The following is a 14,422-nucleotide window of genomic DNA, read 5'->3' as shown; positions in this document are numbered from 1 at the left end:
GATGAACTGCGATGGCGTCTTTTCAGAAGTCGGTCTTGATGTGGCCAGCGAGAATGGGTCTCAATAATCCGCAAAGGTCTTGAGCTTGCCCATCGATATGGCTTATCACTCAGCATCTGTAGTAATTCCGACCTAAAATTCTTACAGCCGTAGGCAGCATCTTCTCGGGTTCCTGTTAAGCCCCGAAAGATTGCTGTGTCGGCGCAACATACAGCGACCTCAGCTGGGAACCATCTTTATTGTCTTGTTCTGGTAATTTTCGCCTGGAGCACAGCGGCGGAAAACCAGGCGCAGATCTTCTAGTGACCTAAGTCCAACAGTCTCCACCCGTATTCGTACGTATATCGTATTGATGCCAAGTTACGAGGGTACTTTCAAGCAGGAAGCTTGGTTTTTGACGTGTCAGTTGAGCCCAAGGTGCCTGTCTTGACTGGTCCTCGTTAACCATCCATGCTGAGTTGTGAGCCCCTCCCCGCAGCGAGCTGACCAAGAACAGGAGGATCGCTGTATCATCAGAACAGGCTCGGTGAATGTTGATACGAGTATTTGCTGCAGTATTCTGGTACTTAAATTGTCCCATTAGTCTGATCGAAGACTGCTTGACGCTTGCACCTAGCCCGGCTGGCATTGTCATCATCATTCCGATCTCAACCAGGCTTGTTTTCCAATCATGTCCAAAGAAGCGGCCATGTTCCAGGCTGGAGACCTGGTAGCATACAGTCAGTCAACCGGCCATGATCTCCCACTTGAGGATCTCCGACTTCCGTCAGATTTTGTCTGGGGCACCGCCACTGCCGCCGTCCAGATTGAGGGTGGCATTTCCCAAGATGGAAAAGGGAAGTCGATTTGGGATGTGTACACCCATCTCGAGCCGTCAAGAACAAATGGCGAGAATGCCGATGTAGCATGCGACCACTACAACAGGGTAGCCGAAGATGTAGAACTCATGTCCTCCCTCGGCGTTGACGTCTACCGATTTTCTCTGGCCTGGACACGCATAATTCCTCTCGGGGGACGCAATGACCCTATCAACGAAAAAGGTGTCGCTTTCTATGACGATCTCATCAACCGACTCTTGGCAAACAACATCGAGCCTGTGGTGACTCTTTACCATTGGGATCTCCCACAAGAGCTCTACGAAAGGTACAAAGGATTACTCGACACAGCTGAGTATAGAGCTGATTTCCAGAACTACGCCCGGATCTGCTTCTCTCGGTTTGGCGATCGAGTCAAGAAATGGGTGACCTTCAATGAGCCCTATATCATCTCGATCTTCGCGCATCACAGTGGCGTACTGGCGCCAGGCCGCTGTGCTGCCAGTGGTGCCAACACCAAGACAGAACCTTGGCGCGTCGGTCATACAATCATTTTGTCTCATGCTTCCGTGGTACAAGTTTATGCGGAAGAGTTTCAACCATCTCAGAAAGGAGAAATATCGATTGTTCTCAACGGACATTTTTACGAACCTTTTGAGGAAGGCAATCAGACCGACGTAGAAGCCGCTCAACGCAGAATGGAGTTTTACATTGGCTGGTTCGGAGACCCAGTGTTTCTGGGAACAGACTACCCATCCTCAATGAGAGCATACCTCGGCTCGCGCCTCCCTGAGTTTACGGCGGAAGAACGTGCTCTTCTTCGGAAGACTGCCCCAATCAACGCATTTTATGGTATGAACCATTACTCTACCAAGTACGCGCGTGCTCTGCCAGACCCCCCAGCAGACGATGACTGGACTGGCAATATCGAAGAGACGTCAGTTAATAAGCAAGGAGTGGAGATTGGACCCATTTCGGGCGTCCAGTGGCTACGACTTGCGCCAGAAGGATTCCGGAAGTTATTGAACTGGGTGTGGAATCGGTATCAGCTTCCCATCATAGTCACGGAAAATGGGTGTCCCTGCCCCGGTGAAATCGATGTTGATGTTGCGCGAAAGGATAACTTCCGTCAGAGATACTTTGGCCTCTACCTTGACGCTATATCTCGCTCCATTTATGAAGACGGGGTCAGAGTAGAGGGTTATTATGCTTGGAGCCTTATGGATAATTTTGGTAAGTTAACCCCCTCGAAGATCAGTATTCGCAAGTCGACCCGAATGGATCTAACACAGCCCAAATAGAATGGTCCGCTGGGTATGGTCCACGGTTTGGAATTTTTCATGTAGATTTTGAGACGCAGAAGAGGACGCCCAAAGGATCTGCCCTGTATTTGAGAGATACATTCCGGCGACGAAGAGGGTCACCCCACTAGCTCTGCTCTTCTTTTATGTTGCTAAGAACAATGCAAATGACACAGGAGTAGTGCGATTGACCATGAGACCGAAACTAAACTTAGACCAGTTTTTAGATGAATCATTGGTGGAACAACGAGATGTCGTTGTACAAAAAAAAGAATCGGAGAGCCGCTTGAGTTCAATGATGACTCTTAGAGGTATCCTGGAGCTCCAAAGTACGTATGAAACTCGCCCAGATCTTGCAGTCTGGCAAACACTTTCTCTCGTGATTGCAACATGCAGACATCTCTATTACGGTTTATTGGAAGACACCTTCCTATGCCTTCAGGAGAATGGGTAGTCGGGGAAGATTTCCATTCCCACGACCGTAGGAGACTTTTGACCACATGGCATCCACTTGAGGAAGGTAGTATCGGGATAGACTCAGACGGAAACAAATTTCAAAGAGGGGGTGCTATTGGCATCTAGCTTGTTGTTCATGAGTCCACAAGTCGAGTTAGCATCCTCGCATGCTGAGCCGTATTCCGTATTCATGGGCCCCAATTTTCATGAGCGACGCTGTCTCCAGAATAGCCCGAAAGGTTCGTATCGGGATCTTCACGCCAGATTCAGGTCCGAGAGTTTTCCATGATCATAAAGACGACTGCTGGTCGCTGAAATATGTGAAATTGAGAGCACGGCTATATAGATGTGTCACAACATTGTCGAGAAGCGAATTTCTCGATTTCACACAACTGTCTCAGCCATGTTATCTTCTATCCTCGCGGTTGCTCTCACAGCCAGCCTCGCAACGGCGGATACCGTACCTTCACCCCCACAACCGGAAGTATTCCATATTGTTGAGCTACCTCTTCCCCCCGTAGCTCCATCTTCCGATGAAGGTTCTTGTACAACTTTGATCAACCCTCGTGGGACAGGATGCATCGCCAAAGCCGTAGGCGACTTTCAGGCGGGAGACTTCACACCGGATGGCAAAAATGTTATCGTCAACGTGGTCTTCACCGGCGCCCCTACAGCTCCCAACCCTGCAAGCATCTACGATGGGGAGCATGTTCTTCTCATCAAGGCAGATGGCACCAACTTCACCAACGGCGATCCATGGAAGTGTCTGAGCTGCGGTGTTCCCGCCGTCAACGCCATCTCTCTTGACCCCCAGAAGGACTACCCCCACGTCTTCCGCAGCGGCAACAAGGCGCTTTGGGGTCACAACATTCTGGACTGCGGCGGGGCGCCTCTGGAAAGCGATGCATGCACCCCGAACAAGACATACATCTACCCGATCCACTGGAACACTGCAGCCGATGGCTCGGGGAAGGGCGGCAGTCCTCGCGAAATGCGCCTGCACCCAGACGACGTTCATATGGGATGGAGCTCTTTCACCAGTACAGGCGGTCAATTCGCTTACACTGGCCGCCTCAATTTCAACGCTGAGCCAACTGTGGGCGAACCACTCGCCCCTCGCTATGATCTCGTCGACGTGAATTTGCTCTTCGACCCTACGCGCGCGAACCCCATCACAACCAATGGCTCCGAACTCATCATCCACAACAATGCTATCGCCGTTGGCGAGCTGCGTGGTTTCAGCGGAAACGGCGAAGAGATCACCTATATTGGTAACCCCGTTGAGTCAACTAACATCGACGTCTTCGCCGTACATGTACAGACGGGCGCCGTCCGCCGCCTCACTAGCCACCCAGAATACGTGGATCCCATGGCCTTCTCTGCCGATAACGACTGGTTCGTTGCCATGGACACGCGAGGTACGAACCGCCAGATGTGGATGTCTGGCATGCGTGGGATCCCGCCCCTGATCGACCTCGTTGCTGTGACTGTGGCCGCCTCCACTCGCAACAACGGCCCCCGTCGCTTCTTCCAGCCAATCTTAATCGATCGCTACGGCGATCGCGGCGACTATTATGGTCAGCGGATCAATGCTGCGGGGGTCGAGAGCGGCGGTGCCATCAACGACCCGAACTGGAATGGCAGAGCGGACCCGGCCTTCTCCTTGGACGGAACAAAGATTACGTACTGGCAGGCTCTCGTGGTCTCCCCTTCATGTGGTGGTGCGAATCCCCTTCCTTGCCCCGAGTCTACAGCCCAAGGAGGCAGGGAGTATCGCGTGATGTTGGCTCAACGGATTGGTCGCGAGGCTACCGCGCCGGCGCCAATTTACAAGATTCCGGACGTGATCCCTTGGGCCACGCCATTTCCTCCGGGCACAGCTATCCCGGAGTCGCCGTTCACGGTCGAGCCAGGCAACTATACACTCCGTGGGAAGGTTTCTGGTATTGCTGGTGTAAGCATTGCCCCGGACTCTACTAATGTGAGCGGGCTGGGCAGCGTTGCAGTGAACTACACCAACTACTCGGATGATGGGGAGCACATCCTGAATGGCTTTGAGGACGTCACGGTGAAGATTCTTCTCCCCAACTTCTGGACGAATCAGGTTGACTGGGTTTCTGATATTGTTCAGACTGGGGTGGTCAATGGGACTAAGAAGACTAGCGAGGGGGGTTTTCACTTGATTATTGACGCGGAGCTGAACTTATTCAACGCGAGTGGGACTTTGGTCACCACCATCGACGGTGTTGAGTATAAGCAGCCTGCTAACGGTACTTGATCATGGAGTATGTTGTGCAAGGGGTGACATGTACTTTGGGATGGCGGGTTTATCAAGTAGATTACGTCTTCTCTTGCAAGTCGACTTTCAAATGACACCATTGTTCTGATTAATCAAATCAATTGCACCTTTCAGAAATCTGATCTTCCTTCTCCTTACCTGATATGCGAGTACTTGAGGGTACATGTAGACACGATCAACACACTCTCAAAATTTCAAGGGGAAATGTCTTCGCCATCCCCCTCTCGTAAACTCGACAACTTCAGTTCGACCTACTTTATGTCATCCAGTGTCCTAGTCCTCGCACCCTCATCAATGACCATGATGCCATTCCCGGTGACTCGGGTAGTCTTTCCTCAAAGCACCCAACAGTCACCCAATTCCGGTCCATCTTTTGGAGAATTTTCGTACATTTTTTCGTACTCTCATCCAATGAGAGATATGGACGTTTACTAGCCCCAACTACCACGTCGCATTGCATCGGAGGTCGTTACTGCATGGTAAAGCGTAACTGACGACAGCCCAATGGGAAAGCCCTGTGTACGGCATACGGAAGATACGAACAGTCTCCAAGCTTGACATCAATCGTGTCAACGTCCCAATTCATAAAGGATTATGCGTGCTTGTCCCAGGTACTAATTAGCGATAGCTTCGGTATCCTCCGTACTTGTTTATAGTCCGAAGCCTCGGAACGCCCATCTTGGGTAAGTTCTCCCCCCCCCCCCCAAAGTAACCTAGATTATCCCCGTGGGGTCCTCGCGGGGTCCCATACCCCGGATCGTTCGTCATGAGAAGGCTTGGGAAAATAGACAACGAGCAGCGGACCCACAATACGAATGCGAGCAAATGTCCATGGCAGCGGACAGAAGTGTCCATTCTTTGGGCAAGTCCATCACACTATTGTATACGAAGGTCTTTGGTGAGCTGGACACAAGACGTTGTTTGCAGACTGTTCCGATAGGTCTAGACCACCACCGTCTCGATGAAAATCGACTCGTTTCGTGACAACACGTGCCGATGTGTCAAGATAAAAACCAAGCCAGATTCCGAAATAGAATAGCAATCATCATACCAAGAAGTTAGTAGCCATACTCTTTTCTGGTTTTGCCCTTTATCCTGTGCAGTAATGGCATCTCCACGTGGAACTCCCAAGAAGCCGGTCGACAACGTGGCCTACGTTGAAGACCCGGCGGATGATGGCCTGAAATTCAGCGACGCAGCTGTCGACGCGGCAACCCGCGGCCAAAACATTTCGGGATACGAGTCTCTATCCATATGGGAGACGGTCAAGCTCTTCAAGATCGCCTCAGCTGCGTGCTTCGCGGCGGCCTTCAGCGCCGCCACTGATGGCTATCAAATAGGGTACGCTTCACACTTTGCTCCTCCTCGCGCATCCATTGTGCCCCAATCTCTAGTTTACATTGCTAACCCCGTCACTCCACCCACATCCAGCATGAACGCCAGCATCGTAGCAAATAAGGGCTTTGTCCACCAATTCGCGACCCTTGCCGACGCCTCTGGAAAACCTTACCTTGACTCCCCCATCCTCTCGGGCTGGTCCTCCATCATGTCCGTCGGCCAGGTCCTTGGCATGACCACCATCCCCTTTCTCTCCTCTCGATTCGGCCGGAAGGTTGCCATGTATACCCTCTGGCTTGTCCTCGCCGTCAGCGTCGCCGTTGAGAGCGTCGCGCGCGCTTGGCCCGCCTGGCTCGTGGCAAAGCTCCTTGCCGGCGTCGGCGTCGGCTGCCTACAGTCAACCCTCCCCGTCTACATCGCCGAGGTCGCACCTGTTCGGATCCGCGGCGGCCTGCTCATGTGCTACTCCTTCTGGTGGACCGTTGGCACCTTCTGCGCCCACGTCGCGCTACAGAACCTGAACAAGAACGAGCCATACAACTACTTGAACCCTATATACACGCAATGGGCGCAAATTGGCCTCATGATCCTCATATACGTCTTTCTGCCCGAATCCCCAGCTTGGTGCGTCAATCGTGGCGATGAGTCGCGCGCAAAGAAGTGTCTCGCCTGGTTATATCACGGCGTTCCCGATTTCGACCTCGACCGACAGTACGCAACGTTGCTGATGACGGTGGAGCACGAGCGTTCCGTAGCGATGGAGCAGAAACGCGAGAAGTGGACGGCGATATTCCGGGGCACCGACGGACTGCGGACGCTGATCTCCCTCTGGACAAACCTGTCGCAACAGTTTATCGGCCTCACACTGTTTGCGACCTTTGGGACATATTTCTTTCAGCAGGCGGGGCTACAGGACCCGTTCCTTATCAAGGTCATCACATCGTCGATCAACATTGCCACAATTATCGTGACTATTTTCACGGCTGATTGGCTTGGTAGACGGTGGATCGCGTGCGGAGGCATCACGCTGTGTTGGGTCTCTTGCGCAGTCATCGGCATCATCGGCGTGATGAAGCAGGTCAGGGCGTCGACATATGTATTCGTGCTGTTCGCCTGCTTTTGGAGTAAGTTTTCGTCGTACAATTCATCAAAAATGGGCGGACTTTATGATCATTGTACACGTGCCTGCTAACAAGATTGTTTTTGAAGATATTGGCATGACGGCTAGCGGGGCGGCCGGTTGGGGATTCATCGGCGAGATCTCGTCGCAGCGGCTACGCCCCCACACAGCCGGCTTCGGTGCCGCGTGTACCTGTGTCATTGGTATCGTCATGAACGTTCTAGTGCCTTATAGTACGTTGATTAACTCCGAGACGAAGGGGTACTCGATAGAAGAAGTGCTGACAATATGATCTAGTGGTCAACGCCAATAAGTGGAACTGGGGTCTCAAAACAGGCTGGTTCTATGCTGGCGTTGGGCTGCCTTTCGTGATTGGCATCTGGTTCCTTATCCCCGATACCGCCGGGTAGACAGTCCATCCTACACATTTTGCCAGCAGAGCCACTTGCTAATACAAGCTCTTTTGCAGACGATCCGCAGCCGAGCTGGACGAGCTCTTTGAAAGAAAGATCAAACCGTGGCAGTTCCACAAGATTCAGACGGCCACACAGGCTTTGGTCAAGCAACAGGAGTCGGAGCATCGCTGATTTAATCTGCTGCCGCAAGTCGCGCAACTACAGTGGGCAGCATGTGAGGGGTATTTCATCTTGGGGAAAAGCCAAATTCGTGGAAGTAACGGCTTTACAGTCAGCCATGTAGCAGTCAGTCTTGTTTCCCCACTATATGCTGTTGAATCGGACTTCTGTGCTCTTGGTCTTCCCTACGGATCACTGTTCTTGAGCACTCTTGTCAGCACATGCAAGCTTATCAATGACCCTGTCATGGCACAGCTACTTCCCTTATTGTGAAGTATTTGCACTATTCATCATGCGAGGACGCTTTCCTTACTGGAATTCTCCTATCCAGCGCTTTCTACGTTCCTTCGTATACTTGATATGTAATGAAACTCCAGGTCTTCCATCATCCTAGTCGTATAATACCTCGTCTGCTCCATTCTCTCTAAAATTAGCCAAAGTGGAACGCTAACTAGAAATATACCCGTATAACTTATCCGAGGATATTATGTGGTAGATACGTCGCTTTATTCGAATCATAGATTAAGCCCGCCACCGAGGTGATACGTAAAACCTATACAGCTAGACGACTCGTATCCATACCTAATAGCCAACTATCTCGGCCATGGTGTCAAATAATAGCCGCGACCAGCGCCTAGATACTTGATAGGAAATTTTTCGAAGCTCTAATTCGCAGTGGTGCAGATTTTGTAATGGAAGATGAAGGAAAGAAGGCACCTCTTCATTGGGCTGTAGAGTAGGGCCACGGGGGCTGCGTCGAAATACTCCTGATTCATGATGCCGCAATGGAGTCAAAAGACGAGATGCAGAGGACACCCCTTCACTGGGCCTCTAAATCAGGAAATCTCGACTGCGTACGAAAGCTTCTTGATAAAGGCGCTGATGTGGAACCAAAAGATCGCGATGGTATGGCGGCGCTTCATTTTGCTGCCGAGTCGGACTACTTGGACGTCGTTGAGGTACTTCTCCAACAGGATCCGAACACCAACTCGGTGGCACACAAAGACAGACACCATTGATGTTAGCGGGCAGAGCTGGTCAAAGAAAAGTTCTTGAGGTTCTTGTTCAACATGGCGCCAAGTGTGGTTTACAAGGTACAGGAGGAACTGCCTTGGAACATGTAATCAAAGGGTGTCGTTCCGAGGTTATCCCTCACGTCATCAAGACTCTAGTCAGGTTGGTTGCTAAAGTAGATGCCCGCGGGAAAGCGGGACGTACACCTCTATTGGCCCCTGTTAGTGATAACCACATCGGACCTGCGCTCCCAGCTGTGAAGCAATTGCTTGATTGTGGCGCAGAACTTGAAGCCACAGACTTGCGAGACAGAATAGCATGGAAATTAGCTTCTTGTTGGGGCGGCGACAATCTAGCCGAATTTCTGCCATGGATCCGAAGGTCGCGTAGGCTGCATGTTCCTGAATAGTACACATGGCCTCTTGAAAGTCAATTTTTGCAGCTAGCCGGATAAGGCCCGTCTCTGATATTCATCCTTCGTCGTAGTTGAGTAGTCAGTTACGGGGTGTTATCGAATCAAGTGTATAGGCTTATGGTGTTTTCTAATGGAAAATCCGTATGCCACAGGAATAACCTTCGTTGCCGTGATCGTAACCCGTAGTTAAGCCGCCTGGCACGTTCGCAACACACCTTCACCCGCAGCTGGAACCGCGGACGTAAGCATGGTTTTGCTGACCACCTGCCGAGTTGCCATAAGCAGACCCTTGATAACTGCTCAGTAAACTACAGCTTGTGCTACTGCCCTGATAGAATGAAGCAGCGACACACGCTGAGTTTGCAGCACACTTCGAAATGCAATCACCCAAGCTTGTGGCATCGACGTAGCCAAGATAGTCTCCGGAGGCAAGCCTTCCGCAAATGATCTGGAACTTCTTCGAACTCAATGTCCAGCAGTAGCCGTTGTTTGCGGAGCAAGTTGGGTTGCTGGTCACCGTACCTGCGCATGCTGAGCCAGGGCAGGTTGAACACGTCCCTAGTGAAAAAGATTTCTGGCATCCAAAGCCACAGAAGTCGTCGCCGGTGTTGCAGTATCCATTCTTCGAGCTATAAGATAACTTGTCAGTGGTCTACTAATGCAAGAGTATAGGAAGAAGTATTGTCTATGACTTACCAACACAAGCCAGAAGGGCATGTATAGCCATTGGAGCCACCACAAGTGTTGTCTGGACTCATCTTGACGCCAGTGGATGCAGGCTGCGCTGCTGAAGAAGAGGCCGCAGCCCCTCCGCCTGAGGACGCAGAGCAGGTTCCAAAGGATGACTGGCAGCCGGTGCTGCAGTGATCGGTAGACGAGCCACAATATCCCCACTGACTGCAGCAGTCACCGAAGTTGCTACCTCGACACGTATTCCCACCTGTTCCACCGCAGGTTCCATCCTGGCTGACCGTCTTGCCACCGTTGGTGACGGAGCTGCAGTCACCAAACTTTGACTGGCAAGAGTTGAGGCAATGGGCATCTGTGTTGCCGCAATATCCCCACTGGCTGCAACAGGTTCCGAAAGTGCTTCCCTTACAGGTGTATCCCGCGGTGCCGCCACAGGTGCCATCCGAGCTGACCTTGCCGTTAGTGCTGGTGCTGCCGCTCCCGCTGCTGCTAGAGCCAGTGGTGCATTTGCCGAACTTGGATTGACATCCTGTTCCGCAGTGTGCGTCAGTTGTTCCGCTAGTGTACCAGGTCAGCTTTGGTAATTCTTCGCAGTCTCGTCTATCATCATCGAGGTTAACCTTACCACCAATTGTATTGACTGCAGCATTGAGATCCTGGACAGGTGTAACTGTTGGAACCTCCACAGGTCTGATCTGGAGAGGTGGCCGTTGCAGCGATCCCTGCCAAGGACAGCACTCCAACAATGGCGATTTTAACCATTCTTCACAAGACGACAAAGTATTGATGTTGATGGACCTTACAACAAAGAAAGCCGCGGTCTGCGTTGGGGGCTGATAGAATTGACGACAGTTCAGTCTGGATGACACGGTACTTAAACCTCCCGACTTTTGAGGCAGCCTCTAATTGGAGATTTTGGTGCTTTTTGGGCGGCCATCGCTTGCGGATGCATGCGGCGGTCATGGGAACATTCCCAGGCTCTCTAAAGCGGATCTTCGATACGGAAATTTGGCTTCTAGCTTTACTCCAGTCTGCACTCCATATGATCCGTTTCCGGTCATCATGGACCACAGCTGGTCACTTCACCCATCCAAAAAGAAACGAGATGAATTCTTCGGCCGGATCTGTCCGATCTATGCGGCCGGCCCGAGGAGATGGCATGACTATCGTCTCCAAGATCGGATCTACAAGATTAGTGCTGTCGCTCACGCCGCTCTAGATTTCCGAGAATTTGACTTGCCTTTAAGCGGAGCTAGAGGAATGTGCGGGTGCAATGAGGTGTTGACTGAAAACGGAACAGATATCGAAAGTAACAGAATGGCTTCAGTCTAGATTACGTGCCGCAGAAATGGAAAAGATTAGCGCACTTGCGGTGATCGAATGGATGTTGCCGTCTGCCGATGTATACAGTCATCCAGCCGGCTGGGTGCCTCGTGCCTGCGCGCTTCGTCTGATGACAAGCAGATGTCTCAAACCTTCTTCACTGTTGCTTTCTTCGGCTCAGCTTCAAGCCACCTCCACGCTTTGTTCAAATAAGGTTTGAGATTTCCATGTCGGTGTTCAACCTCATTTCCAACGTCAATGTCAATTTTTTTTCTTTGATCCTCTCCTAGTTGAGGGACGTTCTTCCCCCAAACACTTCTTCTCAGAATCCGAATACAAACAAGTCACGCTGTAGTTCTCCGGGGACTATCGCGCCAAGTCTGGGGATTTCCAGGGCTCGACGGCGTGATCCAGGCCATGATAGGGCTGTGGTAAGCGGCTTAGTAGCGCTGGACCGTGCGACGGTGCTTTGGACAAGGCAAACATCTTCAGCGCTCAACTGAATCACGAATATTCTCAGTTTCCAACAAAAGCATTCCTCCTATCCCTGACATAAGGCTGGTACTTCAGCTGTGGGAGGACTTGTGCGTGGAATGGTAAAATGCATCGGAGTTTGCTTGTATGCAGGATATCAAGTCGCGGGTCGATCGCTGCAGACGCGTTCTTGTTCTACGATCCATCTCTCTGCCAGAGAGTGTGATTACGCCGAACGTAAGTGATTGCTGAGTATGCGGCGAAATGTCCCCAGTGGATTGGAATACGAACCTGAAGAGTAAGTCTAATATTATGAGGCACTCGTCAGCGCAACGCATGGCAAGGACACAGGATGGGATCCCTAGCAAGCTGACTGGCACCATATACACAAATTTCAAAGCGGAGATCCAACAATCGGAAGGGTGGCCGAGTTGGTTATGGCGCCAGGTTAAGGTCAGCTTAACATCTGTTTCCTGGTGGGGCAACCCGCGCGAGTTCGAGTCTCGTCCCTTTCATTTTGAAGTTTTTGACGGGTCTGACGACTTTTCGGTCTTGTACCATGAACGTCTTGCTGCTCCTGGTCGTTAGTCAAACCTTTTGTTACCAAGATAAGTGGAGGGCTCATATCTTATGCCATTGGAAAGTGTAAGGCCGATGTGAGTAGACCTTCTTTTGTTTCTTCCCACAAGGCGAAGTTGAGCGTTTGAAAAGGAAATTGGTCAGTCTCCAAATGGCGATTCCCATGTGCTAGTGGGTGGGCTTTATCACTGGAGCTTGATGTATTTGAGCTTGGGACTCAATCCACTTCGACAAACTTTTATTGCTGCCTAATAGGTCTTACCATGTCTGAATGAAGTTGGCTATCTCGATCTTTGGCCGTGCTTAGTCTCTATCAGGATCTCGGAGACATACTATGCCGCAGTCCTTGAGTATCAAACGCTACAAGATACCTTGAAATTTATCTCACATGATGATTCATCCCATGAGCCAAAAGCGCAGGATTTAAGTCCCGTCAAGCAGCACTATTCCCACGCAGTGAGGCATTAGACCTGCCAGACAGCGCCCAGCTACTGCATTCATCGGGAATGCCCAATTTTTGGCCATGTATGAAAATAAGGAGGTGACTATTCCGATCTTTTCACATGGACCGTTAAACTTGCTGTTGGTGACCGAGTCATTCGTTCTGCTGGAGTATTTGGCTCAGCTAAGATTCTGTTTCGGAGTGAGTATTCCCCTCTCAATCCAATAGCGAGATGACTGCTAACACTCTCGAAAGGTGGGATTGGCCCGAAAGATCAGCTAGAGACTGCCCAGAAAACCGAAGGCGACGTATTCATCGACTCTACCCAGTGGATTGATCTTCCGGTCGGTCACAACCTCGACGACCATGTGAACGTAATACTTGCTTCAGCGTAGTATAATTAAGTTAATCCTCCTCAGACAAACATTCTCTTCGAGTACCCAGGCATAGCCAACTACGACTTCAATAGCACTTACGACAATCCCAGTCCGGATGACGCTGCAGCATACCTATGTGAGATAACAGACCTCTCCATGCGAGATGGTTTGGCTTTATTGACTGATAGTAATCTTGCGGCCAACCGATCAGGCATACTGACCCAAGCAGCCCCAGACATCAACCCCATCTTCTGGGATGCGGTCAAAGGAGAGGATGGCATCGAAAGATGGTTTGAATGGACGAGCTATGTTGGCGGGCCGCATAAAGGCAAGACATACAGTGCGTAGTCATATTTCTGTTCTCAGATGATCATTACTCATAGCCACAGATACTTCTGGCATGGCAGCTGCCCTTGGACTCGGCAAGACTTCGAGGGGTCGCGCCACAATCAACTCGTCCCTCATTATGAACGTCAGTGTGTTTTCTTACTTCAATGACGAAGGGAATCTCGACTTTGAGACTGTTGTAGCCACAGTCAGTAGAGTTGTCAAGGCAAATTCATCCATTCCTGGCGCTACAATGATCAACCCCGCCCCTAGTCAAGACGTGCGAGACTACGTCCAAAAGGTGAGTCAATCTTACTTTTCGCTCGGAAGTCGATATGAAAGTAAGTGCGCTGAACATATTGTGTGAGTAATTGTTTGTGGATATTGGCCGTACTGCCAATCACTGGGTTGGAACCACCCGTCTTGGAACCGACTCTGCTCTGGAAGGTGGTAAACCCGTCGTTGATCTCAACGTGCAAGTCTATGGAACAAAAAACCTGCACATTGTTGACGTAGGAATACTCAATGGGATTTTCACTGCGAATCAGCAAGCTGGAATTGTTATTGCTGCCGAGAAGGTAGCCGAAGAGATTATCAAATTGCATGGATAAACGAGCTTCCAGAGTTTCGGCAGCGTGTCTACATGTAGCGGTGGTGGAGATTTAAGAGGCTCGCTCGATTGTTTAAGGTTAAGGTACTCCGTATCCTGGCTTGGTATGTAAACCTCGGTAATTGTCGCCTGGCAGACAAGCTTTCTGACCCGACGGGCTACTCCGGACTGATTGCCTGCCTTCGTGGGTGACACTTTAATATCGTGCCGCGATTATGGCTCTCATCATCGTCTCCGTGATTCGTGAAGACTTTGGATTCGACGCAA

At 50.9% G+C, this 14,422-nt stretch overlaps 6 protein-coding genes across 6 annotated transcripts; 4 read left to right on the top strand and 2 right to left on the bottom strand.

Moving 5' to 3' along the window:
- Window positions 1–670: 670 nt before the first annotated feature.
- CCOS01_15638 (uncharacterized protein) lies at window positions 671–4,850 on the top strand (the record flags this gene model as incomplete). Its single annotated transcript, XM_060463776.1, has 2 exons — window positions 671–2,048; window positions 3,148–4,850. The coding sequence occupies 2 exons, from the start codon at window positions 671–673 to the stop codon at window positions 4,848–4,850; spliced, it is 3,081 nt and encodes a 1,026-aa protein (XP_060305531.1).
- A 639-nt stretch (window positions 4,851–5,489) lies between these two features.
- On the bottom strand, window positions 5,490–5,726 carry CCOS01_15637 (uncharacterized protein; the record flags this gene model as incomplete). Its single annotated transcript, XM_060463775.1, has 1 exon — window positions 5,490–5,726. One exon carries the CDS (start codon window positions 5,724–5,726, stop codon window positions 5,490–5,492), a length of 237 nt encoding a protein of 78 aa, XP_060305530.1.
- Window positions 5,727–5,976: 250 nt separating this feature from the next.
- CCOS01_15636 (sugar transporter) lies at window positions 5,977–7,916 on the top strand (the record flags this gene model as incomplete). The annotated part of the gene is made up of 4 exons (XM_060463774.1): window positions 5,977–7,333; window positions 7,419–7,562; window positions 7,627–7,735; window positions 7,799–7,916. The coding sequence occupies 4 exons, from the start codon at window positions 5,977–5,979 to the stop codon at window positions 7,914–7,916; spliced, it is 1,728 nt and encodes a 575-aa protein (XP_060305529.1).
- An 870-nt stretch (window positions 7,917–8,786) lies between these two features.
- Window positions 8,787–9,092, top strand: CCOS01_15635 (uncharacterized protein; the record flags this gene model as incomplete). The annotated part of the gene is made up of 2 exons (XM_060463773.1): window positions 8,787–8,952; window positions 9,049–9,092. 2 exons carry the CDS (start codon window positions 8,787–8,789, stop codon window positions 9,090–9,092), a joined length of 210 nt encoding a protein of 69 aa, XP_060305528.1.
- Window positions 9,093–9,550: 458 nt separating this feature from the next.
- CCOS01_15634 (lectin) lies at window positions 9,551–10,785 on the bottom strand (the record flags this gene model as incomplete). Its single annotated transcript, XM_060463772.1, has 3 exons — window positions 9,551–9,962; window positions 10,030–10,581; window positions 10,649–10,785. 3 exons carry the CDS (start codon window positions 10,783–10,785, stop codon window positions 9,551–9,553), a joined length of 1,101 nt encoding a protein of 366 aa, XP_060305527.1.
- A 1,299-nt stretch (window positions 10,786–12,084) lies between these two features.
- Window positions 12,085–14,156, top strand: CCOS01_15633 (cellobiose dehydrogenase-1; the record flags this gene model as incomplete). Its single annotated transcript, XM_060463771.1, has 6 exons — window positions 12,085–12,118; window positions 13,097–13,209; window positions 13,261–13,354; window positions 13,448–13,558; window positions 13,608–13,846; window positions 14,094–14,156. 6 exons carry the CDS (start codon window positions 12,085–12,087, stop codon window positions 14,154–14,156), a joined length of 654 nt encoding a protein of 217 aa, XP_060305526.1.
- Between the last annotated feature and the right edge of the window lie 266 nt (window positions 14,157–14,422).

This window comes from Colletotrichum costaricense (assembly GCF_030867565.1).
Source record: "Colletotrichum costaricense strain IMI 309622 chromosome Unknown Scaffold_25.1, whole genome shotgun sequence".
NCBI lineage: Eukaryota > Fungi > Ascomycota > Sordariomycetes > Glomerellales > Glomerellaceae > Colletotrichum > Colletotrichum costaricense.
Note: the sequence above shows the minus strand (reverse complement) of the source record. Positions and strands in the feature narration are given on the sequence as shown.